This window comes from Schistocerca cancellata, chromosome 3 (assembly GCF_023864275.1).
Source record: "Schistocerca cancellata isolate TAMUIC-IGC-003103 chromosome 3, iqSchCanc2.1, whole genome shotgun sequence".
NCBI lineage: Eukaryota > Metazoa > Arthropoda > Insecta > Orthoptera > Acrididae > Schistocerca > Schistocerca cancellata.
Window position 1 is genome coordinate 896,101,027 of NC_064628.1, and position 23,384 is coordinate 896,124,410.

General features: G+C 39.5%; 1 protein-coding gene across 2 annotated transcripts in view; it reads left to right on the forward strand.

The window, feature by feature from the left end:
* The first annotated feature begins 7,744 nt into the window (after positions 1-7,744).
* The window catches only part of LOC126177154 (uncharacterized), a 52,020-nt gene continuing 36,380 nt past the window's right edge, over positions 7,745-23,384 (forward strand). The window contains exons 1-3 of one of the 2 annotated variants that reach the window (XM_049924431.1): positions 7,920-8,047; positions 8,136-8,290; positions 18,215-18,399. In XM_049924431.1, the coding sequence (XP_049780388.1) occupies positions 8,244-8,290; positions 18,215-18,399 (232 nt within the window). In that variant the 5' untranslated portion in view covers positions 7,920-8,047; positions 8,136-8,243. Of the gene's footprint in view, positions 8,048-8,135; positions 8,291-18,214; positions 18,400-23,384 lie in introns of both variants that reach the window. The other variant, XM_049924430.1, reaches the window with a different exon arrangement.

Sequence of the window (23,384 nt, forward strand, 5' to 3'; positions counted from 1 at the left end):
AAATGGGTCCACTACACAGGAACACTTATCTTCAATAATTTGCCAGCACACATAAAAAATTTAGTTACCAATAAAGATCAGTTTAAAAGGAGTCTGAAAAACTTACTAGTGGCCAACTCCTTCTACTCCATTGACGAATTTTTTAATAGAAATAAATGATGTATTGTATATACTCATAACATTAGTATTGTTATTTCAGCTTAAAAAATGATGTATTGTATATACTCATACTACTAGTATTGTTATTTCAGCATAAAAAATAAAATTGACATGTTCCACATCCACGAGGATCTCCTCAGCACAGATCTGTGGAACGAAAAACTAATCTAATCTGATCTAATCTGACCAACATTGAAATGTAAAAACGGCGAAGGACCTCTCTAAATCTCCCAATTCACCAATACCATTGGTGCCACATGTACAGCTTTGTTGAGAACTTTAAAAATATTCCTGGGCAGAGACAACCCTTGACCAATTAGTAGTTGCCTGCAAGCAAACAATCCCTTGACACCGTTCTGCTGAGTGGCATTATGCTGCTGTTCTACTAACCTGCAAGCAAGTGGAGTCTGAGAAGTGTCAAAGGGGTTTCCCGTACACTAGGGATGTCTTAGAGAGCCTCTTCGCCATTTTATTTATGCTTGTGTCAATGTCGTACCCCCCCCCTCCCCCCGTGACCATGTCATAGGAAGGCATGAAACAGGAGGGCTGAAAAAGCATAAATAATCTTTGGCACTTTGGAACGTGTTCAAATTTCGTTCAGTGGTTTTGAACAGTCCCTAGTGATTACACTTTGTACAACTTAGCAAAACTCGCTGTTATGCTGCGATTCAAAGGGTATCAGATCATGTTCAATGGGACAGCAGCCCAACGACGTCCTTAGACAAAGGAGTGTCAGTTGTGTCAAGAATGTCGTTCTGTTGCATATTGCACTGAAAACTTACGTTTTCGACCGCGAAAGATCTGTAAATGGACGTTTCAAAGTCAAGGTAGCTTTATTGAAGCGCTTGAAATCATCTCCTGAGGACTTTTTGTGTTGATTCTGAGCGGCGGTGGGCCTGAAATGTTTTCCTCAGCCACCCAAAACAAAAGCGCCTGATTTCAACGCTGGGCATCACGGTTCTGCCCTCCATTGCAGTGGCATCAAGAGAAGGGGTCAGATGTGAGTAAGGTGGGATATGATCACCTTCCACAGTAGTGCTGGGCACAACTGTGGTGAAATTTGGTGCCAACGTGACAGATTAAACATCTCACATGAGCTTTTGAGCTCTGACCTTTTTTTCACATGTGCCGACACCTTGCTGTTTGAAGCACAGCTGAGCCCCACAGTAACGTCACAGGGGACACTGTTACACAGGAAGGTTGTAGGCACCATTGAGCCGAAAAGGCGCAATGGTGGAAAATGGCGAGATTACAAAGAAGTGACCCTTTAATTCTTTTGGGCAATTTAGTACCTAATTTATTGATTTCTTCTGCATCCGATGGCGTTCTTTTGCATGACAAGAGAATATATGAGTAAAACGAAAGTGAAATGAACCAAAATCAATTTTCTTGCCACCCTTTCAATGTCTGAAGCACAGGAAATTTCTGAAATGATACAGCAGAATATCACTATTTTTTGCTCGAGAAATGTATAACATGCAAAGTAATATGTGTGCAAAATTGGAAAGTACGAGGGTTGCCCAGAAAGTAATGATCCGAATTTTTTTCTCAGCCAAAAACTATGCTACGAATGTGAAGTGACCGCACCAAGTTTCTGTCACTTCTGACAGATAGCATAGCTGCAGGACAGTTTCAAAATGCCGTCTGTAGGCGATGTATGTAACACCCTCTGATTACCATCCTATTTGCAATCTTCCTGCACTGTCCAAGGCCTTAGAATATGTAGACCATAACCGGTTAACAACCTATTGTAAATAATTATATATATATATATATATATATATATATATATATATATATATGTGTGTGTGTATCTAAATATGATTATTTATATTATATTAGTTTTTTATAATTTTTGTTGAACTGAATTGAGATGGATGGATATATTTAAAAATCAGTGAATATATTTAAACCATGATAAGGTGGATCGGACATATGCTTTGAGAATTTCATCACCGTAAGAAGGAGGTTCGTGGGCCACATTATTTCGGAGCTAAAATGAGATAAATACTGAAAATATAGTTTACATATAATGTTGAAATTTTAGGATCATGGATTAAACAAATAATGAAATCACAATAGCGTTAATCATTACTAAAATTACTGAAGTGCACTATGCTACTTAAATTGGGAATACAATATTAATTACTAGTGATATGTTGATTATCCGCACGTCGGTATCTCGTCCGTGTGCAGTGTAAATTTCCTTATATAATTACTAGTATGAGCGAGTATGCGCCCTGCAGTATGCAGTGACTTTTTATAAAATTAAAGAGTTTAAATTAGAGCGGCCAGTCTAACGCGAGAGGCTCTCCCTCGACTCCATTCCAGAACAGATAACAGAAGAAGTAACTAACAAAAGACTAGACATCCTTTCTGTGTCTCACCAGCAATCACATACAACCGCACAAGATAAGTTGCATTGACTTTCATGCTTTATTGTGTCTCACCAGCAATCACATACAACCGCACAAGATAAGTTGCATTGACTTTCATGCTTTATTAAACAGGGTTCTCTGATTTAAAAAAATAGATTTTCATGCTATGGCTAAAAATGTGTCTTTAAACCACCCCAAAAGTTGTGAGGCAAAAGATCACATCTTTAGACAAGCAACTTTCCCAAGTGGGATGACAAAAATAAAAAAAATAATAAATACTCATACAATTCCTTAAACATAACAACATATACAGATACATTATAATATCATTTATTTACATTTTAACAAATCAAGCTCTCAGCCAGCCCTTAAGTTACCTGATTATGTCCCTTTGTTGACCGTAGTCTGTTATTGTAGTCTGCGTCCATGCGCTTCACTGTAGGTTGCTGCCACGCCGCGATCATTGCTAGATACTCCGTCTCGCATAGTTGCCGGTATCAGTCTCTGTTGCTGCGCGTACATTCTCGGATGTATCTCGTTGTGATAACTTTCATATGACTGCAGGTAAGTACAATGAACATTGAAAACCAATGGAAAATATTTTCCTTTCAAAGTGATGAAGTACTTACCTGCAAGGAACTTTGGTATGAAGTCATATGAACGTTAAAACGACGAGATACATTCGAGAATGTACGCGCAGCAACAGAGACTGAAACCGGCAACCATACGGCTTACATATAATGTTGAAATTTTAGGATCATGGATTAAACAAATAATGAAATCACAATAGCGTTAATCATTACTATAATTACTGAAGTGCTCTATGCTACTTACATTGGGAATACAATATTAATCACGAGTGATATGCTGATTATCTGCACGTGGGTATCTTGTCCATGCGCAGTGGAAATTTCCTTATATAATTACTAGTATGCGCGAGTATGCGGCCTGCAGTACGCAGTGACTTTTTATAAAATTAAAGAGTTTAAATTAGAGCGGCCAGTCTAATGCACGAGGCTCTCCCTCGACTCTATTCCAGAACAGATAACAGAAGAAGTAATTAACAGAAGACTAGACATCCTTTCTGTGTCTCACCGGCGATCACATGCGACCACGCACAAGATAACTTGCATTGGTTTTCATGCTTTATTAAACAGGATTCTCTGATTTAAAAAAATAGATTTACATGCTATGGCTAAAAATGTGCCTTTAAACTATTTAACTACAAACAACCTACTAGACGAATATCAGTCAGGTTTCAGTAAACATCGCAGTGTAACATATGTCTTAATAAAGGTAACAAATGACCTCAGGCTTGCTGTGGGTCGATAAGAGGCGAATGTCATGTGCTTTTTAGATTTCAGGAAACCCTTTAGCACTGTCAACTTCAACATTTTACTTTCCAAACTTAACACTATAAATGTCTCTCCTAGTGCAGTACAACGGTTTCACTCACGCCTGATGTCTCATCAGCAATTCATCGTGTACAGCACTACAAAATCACAAGAAGGCAGGTAGTATCAGGCGTTCCTCAGGGCTTGGTATTAAGTTCTATATTCTTTTCATTCTATGTCAGTGCTGCGGTATCAATTTTTTCCTATTGCAAATATTACATGTGTACCGATGACTTCCAATTGTCTCTAAATGCAAAACCAGTAACTCTGAAGACAGCCATCAAGAATTTCAGTATTGACCTGTGTATGGGCACAGAATATAGGATTAAAAATTAACACTCCAAAACCCAAGTGGTACTAGTTGGTCATCTAGGCTCATTAGCCTGAAATATTGGGAATTCCTACCATCTTTAATCCTAAATGGAACAAATATCAATTTCTCACCTTTAGCAAAGAGTCTAGGAGTAATAACTGATGAAAATCGGAACTGGACTGGATATGTAACTGCAATGCACAAGAAGGCTTCACTATTGACCTGAAAAAGAAACTTGTACGAACACTTATACTTCCAATTATTGATTACAACGATATATCCTGCAAGGACATTCTCAGGATATATCGTGGCATCTGTATTTGCTGATGAACGCCTGGTTTCGATATATCCGTGTCGTTCGACTCTTTGATCATATTTCAGAATCATATGCACAGTGACCGTGGGTGCGTGCAAAGAAACATAGAGATTTCCATGCACTCCGTCTCTTTTACTGTCTTATCAACATAAACTGTATCTCATATCTCTCCTTGACCTTTATGCTCTTGTCCAAACAACATGGAAGAAACACTCATTCTCATCATAACAAAATCCTTAGATACTTTATGTTCCACTTCACCACTAATCAATCACTTTCTCGAAGTCCTTTTCAGTAGCAGGAAACTGACTCATGAATAATCTCTCTCATTGTATTAGATAACTAAATAAATCTGCAATTTTAAAAAACAGTTAATGACGTATCTACTGAAGCAATAATAGAAACTATTATTGTCCCTGTATGCACTCGTTCCACCTTTACATCCTTCTTTCCAACCGGATCTTCCTCATTTCCCAATGTTCTTAGATGGCGTGGACTCTTTAAATTTCCCTTCCACAAAACTCGCTATATGAAAGACAACATTATTTATACATTCCTTTGGACCATATGATTATGTAGCTTTTCAGTCTCTCGATTAACATGATCACTCAGAGAATCTTTATCAGAGAATTTCAGCTTAGCTTCCTACCACAAACATTTAACTTTTTGTTGAGATGTGTGTTTCAACCTGTCGACATGCCGCTTAAGAAACTCATATTGAACACAAAAACATCAGCTTTATATGTGTTACTGAATGCCAGGACTAACTCTCAGACATGCAGTGATTTCGACCAGTGCAGCGGAGAACTCCCCAAATGAAATCTATCACTTGTAAGCACATGTTTCAAGTGACGGAATCTTGTAAATGGACACATTGAAATATTCTGTTTAGTTCAGAGAGGTCATAAAGATTGGTGGGCACTTTAATATTTTCTATGCTCCGCTTAATTATACAAAACAACAATTATCTGTTATAATAATGAATATTCTCTCCATTAGAAAGTTGATGTGAGATTTTACATCCACCTCCATGAGACATGGTGAGATTTTGCCAGACCCTTCCCCCCACTTTTAGAGATTATGCATTTAATTGATATCCCCTAAGCATCACAGAATGAGTATTTTGATAATACGTATCCCTGGCAATATGGGGTGAATTTGATTCCTTATTAAGCCAGCTTCATACTGATTTGAGCAAAGACAGCTTATCCAGTTGTTCATTTTGCTGAAGTACGTCACTTACAGATATTTCTGGTGTCCTCGTGACTGTTTTACCGGAGACTGATATGAGGGCACGGAATTCGTAGATTTGTGATCGTGTATCTTCTTACAGTTTACGTGTTCTTGCCCACTGCCCTCTGTGTTCTGATTGCTGCGGTCTTTCGTGGTTGTAATGCTAGAACCTTTCTTCTTCGGAAATTGTTATTCTCGACACTTTGTTTATATTTTCTTGTGTCAGCGTCAAAACCGTGAATAATGCAGCAGCTTCAAGTGTACTGCTCGCTGGTCGAAGTGTTTTGAAGTCCACTTGAAGACCACTTCCATGAAATCTCTACTGTTGCTGTATGTCGCAGTGAGTTAGACTGTAAACAGTCTATATCCACTAAACTTTCCTGACCCACTGCCTTGCTCCGCGGTGAAAGTTCCCTGCTGACCTAAATGTACCATTATTTTTAAACCCGCAAGAACCACGAAATCACAATATTATAAAAAGAAGACCAATAAGCTTTATGAAAAGCATTAAAATTACATGAAATTAAAGGGGAGCGCTATGAAGCTAATTGATTATACATTCCTCACTTTTGTAAAATCTTTCAAACAAGAACTTTGAACGCGGTATGCTAAAGTAAAGCCCGGTCCACACGCAACGATCTGTCTGCGCAGACATTGGCGCAGATGTCTGTACATGCAAAAGATCGCTGCAAATGTGGTGTGTTCACACGACACAAACCCCAATCTACTACTCGCCCGTCATCTATCGGTGTAGAAAAGAAATATCAGTGGGAAGCGACTACGCTCCCCGTAAACGTCAAATTCAGTTATTTCGAAACATAGAAATGGGGGAAGTTCTGTTGTGGTCTGTGTTCGCAACTTGTGTTGCAAAAAACATTCAGACCAACCGCAGGAAACAGAGAAGGCGGTCAAAATGGTGTAGACAGTGGCTGCTAAAGCGAAAGTAGTTTTCTCACGTACATTTACTGCGAGAGTTGCAGGGCGAATCTGTTTTGTTTTACATTACCTCGTCTTCCATTTCCTGGCACATTGACACTCCAGTTTCATCTTCAGTTGTACTCCTACTTGGTCTTGGCGTTTCTTGATCACTAAGAAAGCCAAGCAGATCAAAATACCATAACGTTGGCTGGTATACTTGATCTTCTCTTACACCAGATCATCTAGATTTCTGAACTTTGGATAACTCTTTTCGGTAAACAGTTCGCTGACAGACTTAATTTACTTGACTTGCCTTCATGAACTCATCCTTCAGGACAGCGTAAATAGCTTCACATGTGTTGGGTATTATTTCACTCAAAGCGTTTCGATATTACAGTTGAAAATTCCAAATTCTTGTAGGTCCTTCCTGTTGCTAGGAATCTTAATGTTTCGCCAGCCGTTTATGAGGAGAAATTGCCCTTCTCATACAAGTATTTTTTTCTCATAATCGAGAGGTTACAAGCTTTAAGAGATAATTATAAGTTACGACATCCATCTGCAAATAATTTCGCCAGTTCACAACGAATTTTTTTTTATTACCGTTTCTCGGTTTGCTGAGACGTCAACTGCCCGTAATTTTTCAATTAGAACATTCTATTCTGCTGTCTTTTTGTCTCGGTCACTATATTCTTTACTTTTAATCTTCCACAAACATGGATGGTTTCTATATATTTCAATAAATTCACTTACAAGCTCTCGAGAACACTGACGAGTATCAGTCATTTTAATGCCCTATGCGCACAAACACTAGGCTGAGCAAACAGCTGTTTCGCTGTAGATTTGCGGCGATCTCCTGTCCACACGCTCCAACTTGTCTGCTCAGATGTGGTTTGTACCCACAGATTTGAGAGGTTTCGGTCAAACCTCCAACTCCAACTTCCAGGTTTGCACACACCTCAGGTTGGTGCAAATCTTCTGTCCACACGCAACGATCTTTCTGCGCAATGCTTGTGCGTAGACATTTGCGCAGACAGATCGTTGCGTGTCGACGGGCCGTAAGGTAGAGGCGCGTAAGTCAAAAAAGTGCAGACGAGCAAATGGAGAAATTGTCCTCTTTTAAGCCAAAAGTGCTTGGTGCCATTGTAATCAGTGTTATACTGTCGGAACTTATTTGGTACAGTTACAAGAAGTATTATAAGCCAAGGAAACCCACTACAAAGAATTACCCGGTAGTGAATGAGGTTATATTTTTCACTGATAAAGGTGTGAATTGTCGACAACACATTTATCGCTGTGGTAGTTGTGGAAATGAAGACTGTTCAGACTACAAATTGAGGTATGTCAATTAAATTATTTTAATTTAAAATAAAGCAGTTGTACATGCAAAGTTTATCCTGTTGTATATTCTTGTTTGCATTCTGTAGGTCTGCGTAGCTCCGTTGTATTCGGCTACAGACACACAACCATTGTGAACTGCATGGCAGAGGGCATTTCTCGTTGTACAAGTTTTAGAGCTTTTTCAAATTTCATTCATGTCCGGAGCACTGGAGGAATGCTTGCTATCAACCACCTGCCCACGGTGAATTAATCTAATTTTTCATTCGCGGACCGTATGGGAGCTATATTTTATTTATTATGTAGATATAGAACAAGTCAAAATAGAATGCAGAAATAAACATTACAAACTTTTCACGTAAGGAGAATACAGAAATTAACCATGATTTCAGATTCAGTCTGAGTAACATTTACTATTCTTATAACTGATACCCCCCGATATGATTCCCATAGACAGTACACATATCCGAACCCATTTATTATACAAAAAGACAATAAAGACATGATTACACATTCATTCTTACTAACGTACATAGGGTGTTGTTTATTTCTATATTCATCACTTAGCTCTAGCAACTTTCTATGAAAGCTCTCACAGGACAGTGTGTGTCTATCTTCAAGAGTCTGCCAGTTCAGTTCCTTGTGACTCTTTCCTGTGGTTCACACAAACCTGTAATCATTTGTGCTGCCCCTCTTTGTATACATCAAAAACCTCTGTTAGAGACACTTGTTGTGGGCTCCACACACTTGAGGAATATTTTAAGATGGGAAGTAGAAGAGATCTGCAAGCAGTCTGCTTTATAAACTGACTGTATTATTCCAGTATCCTCCCAGTAGCCCGAAATCTTCCTCATGTCTACATCTGAGCTTATGTTATTATTTATTTTGAGTTCATTAGACGTGTGTACAGATCACTGGTTAAACGAATTAGGCCTACTGTTTAGTACACCAAGTACACTAAACTTACGATAGTTTAACATATGTGCCATGATACATTACTTCACTTTGGGTTATTCTATCTCAAATCAATATGGGGTTTAAACCTCATTATCTTAGAGTTTCTTGAAATTTGGTTCAAATTTATTGTTGGTATTGACTTTGGAAAATACGAAATTTTACCAAGATATCTCAAATCGTCACAGAGCTGCAAAGTCATCAATGGACCTAAATACAGGAAATGGCAGTTTTTAGAATTGCTGTAGAAGGTTTCCTAATTGTGCTACAAATCTGGGATGAATACCACTTAACAGCATTTTTCACTCCCTTTCCTATGCTGTACGATAATATATAGGTTAATAAAAGAAAATGGTTTTCAAAACAAAGTTTAAAACTTTTAATTTATTTTAAAAAAAGTATGTATTTTAAAATTTCTCAATTTATTCCTTGAGTAGCTTGTACTGTTGTAAATTACAGGCCAAAATGTAAATTGGGATGATAATTTCTTCATTAGTAAAAAACAATGAAGACTGAAGCTTTATTTCCAATAATTCAACTGTGTGCTTAAGTTAATTGTTACACCAATACTCATCTACATCTACAGCCTGCAAATCAGCGGGGTGTAACACTTTTTAGGGATATGAAATGGAATGCTCACATAGGCTCAGTTGTGGAAGAAGCAAGTGGTAGACTTCGGTTCTTTGCTAGAGTACTGGGGAAGTGTGATCAGTCTACAAAGGAGATTGCTGACAAATCATTCATGTGAACTGCTCTAGAATATTGCTCAAGTGTGAGGGACTTGTACCAAACTGGACTAACAAGGGATATAGAACATATACAGAGAAGGGCAGCCTGAATGGCCACAGGTTTGCTTGATCTGTAGGAGAGAGCCACAGAGATACTGAAGGGACTGAACTGGAAGACTCTTGAAGGTAGAGGTAAACTATCCCAAGAAAGTCTTAACGAAGTTTCAAGGACCGACTTTAAATTATGACTCCAGGAATATACTGCAATCCCCCTACGTATTGCTCACATGGGATCATGAGGATAAGATCACAATAATTACTGCTCACACAGAGGCATATAAACAATCATTCATCCCACATTCCATACATGAATAGAATGGGAAGAAACCCTAATAACTGATACAATGGGACATACTCTCAGCAACATTACAGAAACGTCCAATTCCACTCATCTGCTTTGACAAACAAAGTCATCAATATAGCTTGAAATGGCTATTTCCAGCATATAAGGAATGACGGCAATGATGTCACTACAGACATATGCCAAAAAACACAAACAAAAATAAAAATGAGACAATAACACCTTACTCCAAAAATATAAGGGAATTAAGAGGACAACTGTGGAAAATTGGGGGTTTAGGGCGGGGACAAGCCAAATATACAACAATAAAAGAAAACGCCACACAACCCCAAAACAAATAATATAAAAGAGAATTTAAATTAGAGCATTCCGCTACATCAACAAAACCACAGTAATTGGACATTTCCCTTGACCCATATAGCTCAACCATAATTATCAATTCCAAAAAACCAACACCTACAACTCCGAATAGTGGAACCAAAACCCCCACAACTCTAAAACCCAAATACCTTATATTCACTATATTAATTAAAAAAAGACCGAACATTTGCAGAAACTGTATGACAGACATCATATCATCACCCATCTCAGAATGTAGTGATACACTCATGAACTTCTCTGTCATATCCATACCTAATGTAAAAACAATAAAAAAAAAGTTAGACTTCTTTCCGCACAACAAACACCAGACTAATCGGACCTAGCAAAAGTGCCAAACACATAAACAAAGAAGAACCTTAATCACTTACTGAGAACACTTCCACAACCCATGTTACCACACCAACTACCTAATCTCAGAATCGTGTTTGCACCAAGACAGTCAAAGCTCAAATGAATGCAATACACAAGATAAACTCAGCATGTTCACATCCACTACCAGAGGGCACCATAAAATACAACAACACGACATCTACAAAAACAACCAACTCATAAGCTCTGCACCTTAATGACATCACACCCCACACCATTATGTCATGGGTGAAAGTAGACGGGTTGAGTCGGACGCTTCCGTTGGCTGATTCCAACAGTGGCTCATTGATGTCGTAGTCGTAGGCTATTACATTTTTTCATTTTGTGAAGTGCACAATTTTACATATCTGAACATTTAAAGCAAGTTGCCAATCTTTTTACCACTTTGAAATCATATTGAGATCCGACTGAATATTTATGCAGCTTGTTTCATATAGTACCTACTTCTTTGTAGATAACTGCATCATCTTCAAAAGTCCTGATGTTACTGTTGATATTGTCTGCAAGGTCATTAATGTACAACATAAACAGCAAGGGTCCCAACACATTTCCCTGGTGCACTCTTGAAATCGTATAATATGACAGCAACAGTAACAGAAAACACTAGATGTTTAAATGGATCTGAAACAATAATTGATCAAGTATTTGTCAATAAGAATAAATGTGAGCATATCACTGAAGCAATAGAGATGGGGTTCTCGGATCATAAGGCAGTCACATTAACGTTGTATAATATATCTATTAAGGATCCAGTGGTATATGAAAAATACAGAGAGAAAAGATTTGTAAATGAAGACAGCGTTAGGGTTTTTAATCACATGTTAAAAACTATAACTTGGGACACAGAATCAACTTGTAATGTAGTTAAAAAATTTGAGTCATTCCTAGTAAATTATTGGCATTGTTATGATATCACATTAAACAAGTCAAAATTAAAACCAAAACAAAGACATGGGTAACACAGGGAATAAAAAAATCTGCAGACACGCTGTGAAAGTTAAACAAATCTGCAAAAAATACTGTGACATCTCCTCGTCATTTTCAACTGGATCTGGTGCGGTGGTGTCTTTCCATCACAATGGCGGGAGAGCACCATCATTCCTGTGCTCAAACCTGGTAAAAACCCACTTGATGTGGACAGCTATTGGCTCATTAGCCTTACCAACATTCTTTGTAAGCTGCTAGAATGTATGGTAAGATGACAGTTGTGTTGGGTCCTGGAGTCACGTGGCCTACTGACACTACGCCAGGGCAGTTTCTGCCAGGGTCGCTCTACCACTGATAATCTTATGTCCCTTGAGTTTGGCGTCTGAACAGCCTTTTCCAGATGCCAGCATCTGGTTGCCGTCTTTTTTGATTTACGAAAAGCTTATGACACGACCTGATGACATCATATCCTTGCCACATTATATGAGTGGGGTCTCCGGGGCCCTCTTCTGATTTTTGTACAAAATTTCCTGTTGCTCCGTACTTTCCATGTCCAAGTTGGTGCCACCCATAGTTCCCCCCATGTCCAGGAAAATGGGGTCCCGCAGGGCTGTGTATTGAGTGTCCCTCTAATTTTATTGGCCATTAATGGTCTAGCAGCAGCTTTAGGGCCGTCTGTCTCACCTTCTATGTATGCAGACAACTTTTGCATTTCGTACTGCTCCTCCAGTACTGGAGTTGCTGAGTGGCGCCTACAGGGAGCCATCCAAAAGGCGCAGTCATGGGCTGTAGCCCACGGCTTCCAGTTTTCAGCTGCGAAATCATGTGTCGTGCACTTCTGTCGGTGTCGTACCGTTCATCCGGAACCAGACCGATCCACTCACTATAGTGGAGACATATCGATTCTTCGGACTGGCTTTAGACTCCTGATTGACTTGGCTTCCTCACCTTCGTCAGCTTAAGTGGAAGTGCTGGCAGCACCACAGTGTCCTGCACTGCCTGAGCAACACCAACTGGGGTGCAGATCGCTCTATGCTGCTGCATCTCTACAGAGCAGCCCCTCCTTGACTATGGGAGTCAGGTTTATGGTTCAGCAGTGCCCTCAGTGTTGCATTTACTTGACCCAGTGCACCAATGTGGTGTTCAACTAGCAACGGGAGCTTTTAGGATGAGTCTGGTGACCAGCATTCTGGTGGAGGCCGGAGTTCCTCCATTAAAGGTTAGGCGTGCACAACTGCTCACCAGTTACATTGCACACATTTGTAGTTCTCCTGAGCATCCGAATTACCATCTCCTTTTCCCAACCACTGCGGTTCATCTCCCACATCGGTGGCTCAGGTCAGGGCTTATGATTGCGGTTCGCATCTGATCCCTTCTGTCCGAACTGGAGTCCTTTCCTTTACCACCTCTACTCGAGGTCCATTCACGTACACCTCCATGGTGTAAACCTAGGCCAAAGCTTCGCCTGGACCTTTCTCATGGCCCTAACGACTCAGTTAACCCCGCCACTCTCCACTTGACATATTCTGGGGCTTTGAAGTGGTTTACACTGATGGGTCGATGGCTGATGGTCATGTTGGCTTCGCCTACGTCCACAGAGGCCATATTGAACAGCATTCCTTGCCCAATGGCTGCAGTGTATTCACTGCAGAGCTGGTGGCTGTATCTCGTGCACTTTAGTACAGCCGTTCATGCTCTGGTGAGTCATTTCTTCTCTGTACCGACTCCCTGAGCAGCTTACAAGCTATTGACCAGTGCTACCCTCGCCATCCTCTGGTAGCGACCATCCAGGAGTCCATCTATGCTCTGGAACGGTCCAGTCATTCAGTGGTGTTTGTCTGTGCCCCGGGTCACATTGGAATCCCAGGAAATGAACTTGCTGACAGGCTGACCAAACAGGCTACACGGAAACTGCTTCTGGAGATCGGCATCCCCATCACTGACCTGCATTCAATATTACGCCACCAGTTATTCGGCTTTGGGAGATGGAATGGCACAGTCTCAGTATGCACAACAAACTGCGAGCCATTAAGGAGACTACAAATGTGTGAAAGTCTTCCACGCGGGCCTCTCGCTGGGACTCCATGGTTCTCTGCCAGCTCCACATTGGCCACATTTGGGTGACACACGGCTACCCCCTATGCCATGATGTCTCACCTCAGTGCCGGTGCGGCGTGCAGTTGACAGTGGCCCATATACTGTTATGCTGTCCTACGTTGCCTGCCCTGTGACATCATCTTCGGTTGCCGGATTCGTTATCACTGATTTTAGCAGACAACAACTCCTCGGCTTATTTGGTTTTACGTTTTATACATGAGGGTGGGTTTTATCATTTGATACAAGTTTTAGCGCATGTCCATTGTCCCTCTGTGTCCTCCACCCAAGTGCTTTTAGGATGGAGGTTTTAATGTGTTGTTGCAGAGTGGCTGGATTCTCCTTTTTCTTCTTGTGGTCAGCCAGCCATGGTAATCTGTTTTGATCTCTTCTCCCTGTTTCTTGCATCTCTCTGTGGTTTTCTTGTCCTCTTTCGTCCATTGTAGTGTTTGTTATCCTTCTGTTGTTTGTGTGGTTTTCCTTTCTCCTTGTTTTGTGTTGTTTCATTCTCATTCTTGTGGCTTTGTTGTAATCGGAACAAGGGACCGATGACCTAGCAGTTTGGTCCCCCCCCCTTAAATTAACCAACTAGTGGTCGTGATTTTCGATTTGGAGAAGGCCTACGACACCTGCTGGAGAACTGGTATCTCTGTACTCTCTACACATGGGGCTTCCATGGCAGCCTGTGCCATTTCCGTCAGGACTTTTAAAAATACTGAGTTTTCAGGGTGCTTGTGGGTTCTGCTTTGTTGGACACCTTTATCCAGGAAAATGGTGTGCCTCAGGGTTCCATCCTGAGCACCGTCCTCTTCGCTATAGCCATTAAACCCCCCCCCCCCCCCCCCTCCCAGGCATCTCTGGCTCCCTTTTTGTTGATGATTTTGCCATCTATTGTAGTTCTCCACAGAACTGTTTCACTAAGCAGCGTCTTCATCGATGTTTTGATCATCTTTGCTCCCGGAGGATCAACAATGGCTTTCGTTTTTCCACTGACAAAACTATCTGTATGAATTTCTGGTGGTGCACTTTGTTTCTCCCACCATCTTTACATCTTGAGCCTGTTGCTCTTCCATTTGTTGAAAGTATGAAATTCCTGGGGCCAATGCTCAGTAGGAAACTCTCTAGGTCCACCCAAGTGTCTTACCTGGCAGCCCTCCATGTGCATTCCCTCACTCTCCTACGTGTCCTCAGTGGTACTTCCTGCGGTGCAGATCGAACCACCCTCCTCCATTTGTACCAGTCGCTTGTCCTTTCGAAACTAGACTATGGGTGCTTTGTTTGTGCATCTGTACGTCCATTCCTCTTACACTGTCTCAACACTATCCACCATTGTGGCACCCATTTGGCTACTACCGCCTTTTACACTAGCCCGGTTCAGAGTATGTGTGATAAACCTGCTGAACTACCACTGTCCTACTGCTGTGACTTTCTCCTTAGCATGTATGCATGCCGTTTGTCTGCTACGCGTGGCCACCCATCTTATGTCTCCTTCTTCGATGACTCGTTTGATCGCCGTTATGGGGAATGTCCTTCTTCTCTGTTACCTCCTGGAGTCCGCTTTAGGCACTTGCTCTGTCGGTTTAACTTCACACTACCTGCAACTTGCCCGATGGGTGTGGACCCTTCACCACCTTGACTTCATGCGGCGGTCTGTATTGACCTTGGCCTTCATTTGCCTCCTAAGGACACTACTCCAGCTTCACTCTATCGCCTTCAGTTTCACGACCTTCGCATGAAACTTCGTGATAGTACCTTTCTGTACACTGATGGCTCTTGGCCTGACCATGGTGTCGGGTGTGCCTTCGTCATTGGTGCTGACGTTTTTAGATATTGGCTTCTGGAACACTGCTCTGTATTTACAACTGAGCTCTTTGCCCTGTATCAGGCCATGGAGTACATCTTGCAACACAGGCTTTTCAATTGTGACCTCTGCTCAGACTCTCTCAGTGCCATTCAAAGTCACTGTGCGCTGTATACTGGCCATCCCTTAGTGTGCCATGTCCATCAAAAAGTCACTTGCTCACTCTTGTTGGGGTCACTGTGATGTTTATATGGGTTTCTGGTCATGTCAGTCCGTCAGGAAACGAGGCTACTGATGCTGCTGCGAAGGCTGAGGTACAAGGACTGCAGTCCTTGTACCTCAACCCACTAGTTCCTATATACCCTCCGATGATTTCTGTGTTGCCGTCTGTCAGGAGGTGATGTCACTTAGGCATTGCCATTGGTCCTCTCTTCAAAGGAATAAACTCCAGATTATTAAGCATCTCCCAGCAGCTTGGATGACCTCCTCTCGGCCCTCCTGCCGGAAGGAGGTCATTTTTAACTACGTTGGGTATTGGACGCTGTGTTTTAGCCATCATGATTTGTTGAGTGTACACATTGCCCCCAAGTTTTAACAGTCCGCCATTTCCTGATGTAATGCCCATTTTTTAACCGTTTTTGTTCCCACTTGAGTTTGCCGTCTGAGCTATCGGCCATTTTAGCAAGCAACGCGCGAGATGTCGACCAGGTTTTACTTTTTATCCACCGTCGCAATATGGCAAAGGCCATTTAATTTTTAGTTCTGGACATCTGTTTCCGTATGGTGTCTGTTATAGCCCTTTCTCCACATCCCTGGTTTTAGCTGTCTTGTCTTACGTCAATTGGGATTGACATATAGTCATTTTTTAACTCCCCTGTCTCACTTGTTCCATAATTTCGCCTTGGGCGTGTATGACCCCAGTTGTTTTTGAGCCCTAAAACAAAAAAAACTTTTGTCTGTCAAGCAAACTGTTGATTGGATATATTTTACAGAAAAATGAAGAACTTGATGAAGTGAAAATAACTTTTCTTCATCCAGCTGTGCCATTTATATTCTGATATTCTCTGGGTATCAGTAATGGATTTTCTTGTGTAAGTAAATCCCTTGACTTCTGCTGGAAGAACTTATTCTTTACTTGAAAGTGGTGTGTACCAAATGAATGAAGCTTTCTCAAATTGAAAATGATAAACAGATCCTGTCAATAGTTAGTTTTACTGTGGACTATTTACTTTAATCTTTATCACAGTAGTGTTCATGTTTATTTTCACACAAATGTCAGTATTAGTAATGTTGTAATAATTAACGTGAGAACACAGCTGAATTATTGGAAATAGAGCTTCAGTCTTCTTTTTTTTAGTAGTGAGGAAATTATCATCCCATAATTATATTTTCACCTGTGATTTACAGCAACACTAATAATTCATGGAAATTTTAAAATATGTACTTTTTGAAAAAAATGAAATTAAAATTTAAAATTTTGTTTTGAAAAGAATTTTCTTACGTTATCTTATGTCTTATGGAAATACCATGAGAAAGAGATTGAAAACTGCCGTTAAATGGTATTGTCACCACTACGAAATCATATCAAAATCAGACTAAACATTTGTGCAGCTTTTTCAGACAATAGCCTGCTTCATTACAGATAACTGCTTTGTCTGTGAAAAGTCTGAGGTTGCTGTTAGCATTGTGTGCAATTTCATTTACCATAGATTACTAAACTCCCATAAATTTATGATTTCAATATGGTTAAAGAATAGGAAATTTTGTACTTAACTTGGTATTCAACAAACCATTGGAGATGTAATTGTAATTAAATAATGCATAACCTATAAATTTTGATTTCCATTGAATAAAATGTGGGGTAGTACACTTTATGATAGTTTAATAGCAATGTAACGTTTTCCCTCCTTAGTGTCCTGGAGTGAAAACACAACATGAACAAACAACATATGACCCATTTATCCTTATATACTAACGAATCAAGAAAACAGTAACATAAATGATTTTGAGTCATTGATTATGATTTAAATGTTTGTTATTTTTAAGATAAGCTGTGGAGTTACTAAATGAGTAATGACCAATGCCAATTGTGTAACCTGTGTGTGTGTGTGTGTGTGTGTGTGTGTGTGTGTGTGTGTGTGTGTGTGTGTGTGTGTGTGTGATATGAGAATTTTTTCATCTAAAACTACCCACTTTGTTCTACCTAATAAATACAGAATAAGTTATAATATTTGTAATAAGTGTAGTCAGACATGTATGCTTATAGCTTATAAGAACTCCAGTGTTTACATAACTTCACATTTTCATTGTGATGTGGGTAATGATGGTTTAACAAAACCATGAAGAATATTATATTGTTAGTGCTCTCTTGTTTGCGCAACAGTTCAGCAGCATACTTAGTCACAGAAGTATTAGAAAATCACTAAGAAGTCAATACCTACTTGAATCATATAACATATTTTTTTTTGATGTAGGTCACATTCACATAATCAATGACATATGTATTTGCTATAAGATGTTTAAAGTTTGTAATTGGTACAAATTTCCTTGCAGGAGGTTGATAAAATTCTTGCAAAGTGCAAAAAGAACATTAGACATATGCATATATATGATCACCATCCAAGATATTGCCGATGCTGTGAAGACTGTGCATTCTCGAGGAGTCAGAGTTCGTGTCATTGCTGAAACTGGAATGGCAGACAATAAAGGCTCCAAAATTCCATATTGGAGAAAAGTTGGTAATGTCATGCTTGTAGTTTGCTGTATGTCGATAACTGATTTGTACAGTTGATGATATACGTGTTTCACATTATGGTATATTTTAGGTGAAAAAAAAATTGCGTTCTTATATTGCATTTTAGTGTGCTTTTGAAATTTCTCTTTTTGCTGTTGTGTGTTTCATATGAATGCCTTGTTTACTTAGTGGATGCCTTTTAATCAGTAACAATGTATAATTTTTGGAAGTAATAAAGGAAGGCACGAGATGTATCATTTAAACTAAGACATTAAAATATCTCAACTTTATGCTTCCCACAACAAAACAGTGCAGACCAAATTCACGTGAATGACAGTGGCCTACAAAATGACACGATCTACTTTCTTATAGGTGGTGCTTTTGTTCTTTTTGGGCGATTCTTAATGAACCTCAGCCATAACAGTTAGCACTTGGCTAAAATTTACAGCTGTATCGGAGCATATTTCACTTGTAATACCAGTGTGCTGTGCCTCTTACCCACTCACAGAGAGTTATACGATCAAGTCCTGTTAGACCTCATTCAAGAATTTGCCCACCATTTATTGCAGTTGAAGTACCAGTGCTTAGAATGCATGCTTTCTGGTTCCTCCAACACTTGCATCCCAGATTATGTTTTTACTACATCCATATTCTGCAAGCCATTATGAAGTGCATGGCAGAGTGTACTTTCCATTGTGCCAGTTATTAGAGCTTTTTCCCTTTCCATTCACATATGGAGTGTGGGAAGAATTATTGTTTAAATGCCTCTGTGCATACTGTAATTAGTCTAATCTTGTCTTTGTGATTCCTAAGGGTGTGATTATTGGGGCTTCTTAGATTTATCACTTACAATTGGTTCTTGTAACTTGCTCATGAGATAGTTTACTTCTATTGTCAAACATTTGCCAGTTCAGTTCTTTCAGCATCCCTGTGACATTCTCACATGGGTCAAACAAACTAGTGATCATTTGTACTGTCTTTTTTATATTTAAATTCAAAATTCCCTGATAGCTGTACTTGGTTTGATTCTTATACACTGTAGCACTATTCTAGGATGGGCCACATGAATGTTTTGGAAACAATCTCCTTTGTGGACTGATTGCATCTCCTTAGTATTTTTAAGTCTGTCACCTCTTTATGTCTAAATCTGTTTAACTCCCCGTCCTGGATACCATGCTTTGTCCTTCCTACCAAAAGAATCCTCAGTCTGCTGATAAACTTTGCTTTATAATTCCATACACATATACTAGTGTATGTTTGATACTAAATCAAATGATTTTTGGAACTTGAGAAATACTGTGCCTGTCTCACTGCATTGGTCTATGACTGTCAGAATGTAAGGAGAAAAAAGTATAATTTGGGTTTTGAATGATTGATATTTTTTGAAATCCTTGCTGGTTGAGATAGATGTGGTCATTCTGTTCAAGATAGGTCATTACTTTTGAGATCAGAATGTGTTCTAAGATTCTACAACAAATGAATGTCAAGGATATTTACAGCAGTTTTTACAGTAGTTTTTCCTGCTGCCATTCTTGTGTTATCTGTACTTTCTTCCAGTCACAGATTTTTGTTGGCGGAATTTATGGTATATTATGGTTAAGAGGAGCTAATTCGGTCACAAATTTGGTGTAGAATTGTGACAGGGAATCTGTTGGGCCATGAGGCTTTGTTCAGTTTTCACAGTTTCACTGTTTCTCAATGCTGCTGACACTAATATTTGTTTCAGTCATCTTTGCAATGGAAAAAGAATTAAAGTGGGGTAATACTTTTGGTTTTTCTTTGTAAAGAACCATGAATGAAGTTCATCATTTCTGTCTTTGCTTTGCTACCCTCAATTGCAGTTTGTCACATTCATAAGTGTTTGGGCACTAACTTTGGTACCACTAGTAACCTTTAGCTACGAATTTCTTTGCTGCAGTAGTCAGTGAAGGCTCAACACATTGTCCCCTTGACAGTGGATTGTTTCATTTAGCGTCACACTGTCTAATGTCATAGAGTACGTACGTCTATGAAGTGAGCACAGTTTGTTTTTCTGCATGTTATCGTTGCTACGGATGTAAAGAGACAAATTACTTTTCATAGATGTGTACAACAAATATATAACTGTAAATGTCATAGTGATATGAGTCACTTAATATGCTGAAAAATATTGAGGCACGGCATTATAGAGTCTTATTTGTAGAGATAAATTCTGTGATTTTATGGCCATATGTTTACAAGACAAATGATAGATAAATTTGCAAGTGTGTTTGAGTAAACGGCCAGTCAGTGTTTATGTATTTGTGCTATGTTCATGTGCAGATAAAATTTATACATGACAGTCTGATTAATTTCCTCCAATTTATGCAGGTTCTCAAACCCTTGCGTGTATCTTAAGTTTTTCTGCATGAGACAGTTTCCTCTACAATGTCATTGTAACATAATTAATCTGACAATAAGAACAAGTGCAATTGAAAACATAAGAAAATATTGTTGGCTTTCACTTCTTATTCCATTACAAAAAAAGGGGGGGGGGTAGAATCTGCGCTGTGACACTGTGGTGACAAAGTGCAATACCATTGCTCTTCACTTCTTTAAGCCAACTCAGTTCCTGGTATCAAATTTTTAAGGCATTTGTAAAACACATACTCAAAGTTTGATGGTATTTCTGAAGGTCACCTATCTGTAGCAGTGAAGTAATAACACTCAAAGTACACTAAGAGCTATATGGGCTAAGATGCCCTTCCCAAAATCATGTGACTTGAGCTGCAGGAGATGTTGCAGACAGAATTCTCATTTAGCGCATCCAAGTGCTCACTCCATAGATATTTGTATTCTGTCTAATGCTCAAGATTTCCTGGATAGACAAAATATCAAAGAAAGAGGTGCTCCACAGCTCATCAAACACTGGAGGGACACATGGATCAGCTATCTTCAGAGACACGGTGATATCATCAGAATTAATATTGAAGGAACAGTTGAAGGGAAGGATACAAGATGCAGACTGAGACTAGCATACATCAACCAGATCATGGAGGATACCACCCATACTATCAAGAGGAAGGCCAAAGACAGAAGTGTATGGCAAGCTGCTACTAGCAAGCCTGATAGTTGAGCACTGTAGCAGAAGAGGAAGAATAATTCTCTGTGTACCCATGTATTGTTTTACACCTGTCACGCAGTAGTCTCTATTTCATTATTTTCTTTACAGTGACTGTAAATCATGGAGTGTCCCTCCCATCATGAACTGTTCCATTAGGTAAATATCTATCCCGTGATTGGTCAACTAATCTTCTAAACTTGAGCCATAGTTTTTCTGTATGCCCCTGTCAAGAGTTAAATGTTTAAAGTTCCTCATTGAGATACTACTGCCTATTCATGTAGTTTACTGAACATGTAAATCTTTCTCACTGTTGTAGTTGCCCTTTGTACTTTGATGATCATTGTTGGCTTACTAGTAACCCTCCTGGATTTCTACAGGTAGTTCTAAGCATCGACAGCTGGACCCCTTGTCTGGTGTAGCACTAGTAATTTGTATAAACAAACCTTCCTTGTGAATCAGTTTGTCTATTTGGGAAAACTGTACCAAAATCCATAGAGTAGTTCCAGAGATTAGCCTTCACATACAGACAGAAAAGTGTAGTGGTGTATTTCAATTTATATTTGTATAGATATTCATCTTTGATACTGGGTCTTGCTCAAAGAATCTTGCATGCAGCTTCATTTCTGTTTCAGTGAATTTGAGTTTCTTGTCTACTGCTACAAACCTCTATTTCCGTAAGCCTATACTTACAATAAACTTAAAATTTCCCCAAAAATCACACTATTGATTTAGAGTTTTCACATGCTTTCTGTTAAGCTTCTATTAGAAGACCTGGCACTATAAAAATGTGAAAAATTCCACATTTAAGAACTGAAGTGAGGTTATTCTTTATCATAGACCTCACAGTACGCACTCTTGCCCTTGCAGATAAAGCTTTATAGAAAGTGGAAAATGACTTATGTTCCAGTGACCACTTACCTAGCTAGCTTAAACCACCTAGCAGTGAGAGCAGATTTTCAATGAAAGCTCTTGTAATGGATGCCCAGTACAGCTGGTTATGTGCTTTACAGACAGTGGCTGTGGTAGAAGACTGCCACAGTGTCCAGGAGTCGGTGAGTCCAATATCATCCCCAAAGCTGCTGTTGCACCCATTCCAAAACCTGCCTCATTTTCAAAATCATACTATTCCATAAGTGTACAGTGATTGTTAATTGCCATTAACACTCTGGAGACTGGCCACTTAAAAGAAAATTGAGCCTAGGAAACCAGCTATTTGTGCTGTTATTTGAAGCATTACTGGCAAATATTGATGGATGTATCTTTAAGAGTAATACGTACTAAAAAGGGACCAAGCCTAAAGATTTATTTTTCATATTTACTTTAGCTCTTAGATGCAGTACACATTTTAAAATAACGATAGAAAATATAATTATTCTGCCAAGAAAAATGTGTGAGGTGAGTTATTGAGTAATTTCTTCCTCTTGAGCTTCCAAAATTTCTTGCTCACTGAAGAGACGTGACATACTTGCAGCAGAATTATAGAAAACTGTGAAACTGAATGCAGCACCCCCCCCCCCCTCTCTCTCTCTCTCTCTCTCTCTCTCTCTCTCTCTCTCTTCCCAGCCCTCATGGAAAGGCAAAAATGTACTTTAGTGACCTGTTCATTTAAGAATATGATTTAAGTCAGTGCTACGGAGGTCTTTAACAGTGCGGGAACTTTACCTTTTTTATGGCTACTTAAGTCACCATAGATCCTCCAAAATATGAAAAATTCTCCATACCCCCCCCCCCCTCCCCCAGGTCTAACCCCCCCCCTCCCCCTGCAGACTACTGTAAGGACATCATTGAGAAAACATGAAACAGTTCTCTTCTCAAAACATTCATAACTGTGTTTTAAATTAGCATAAAAATTATCCAGATTCTCTGTTGTTCTTACACAAAAGTTATTAAAGGTCCGTTACCATAAT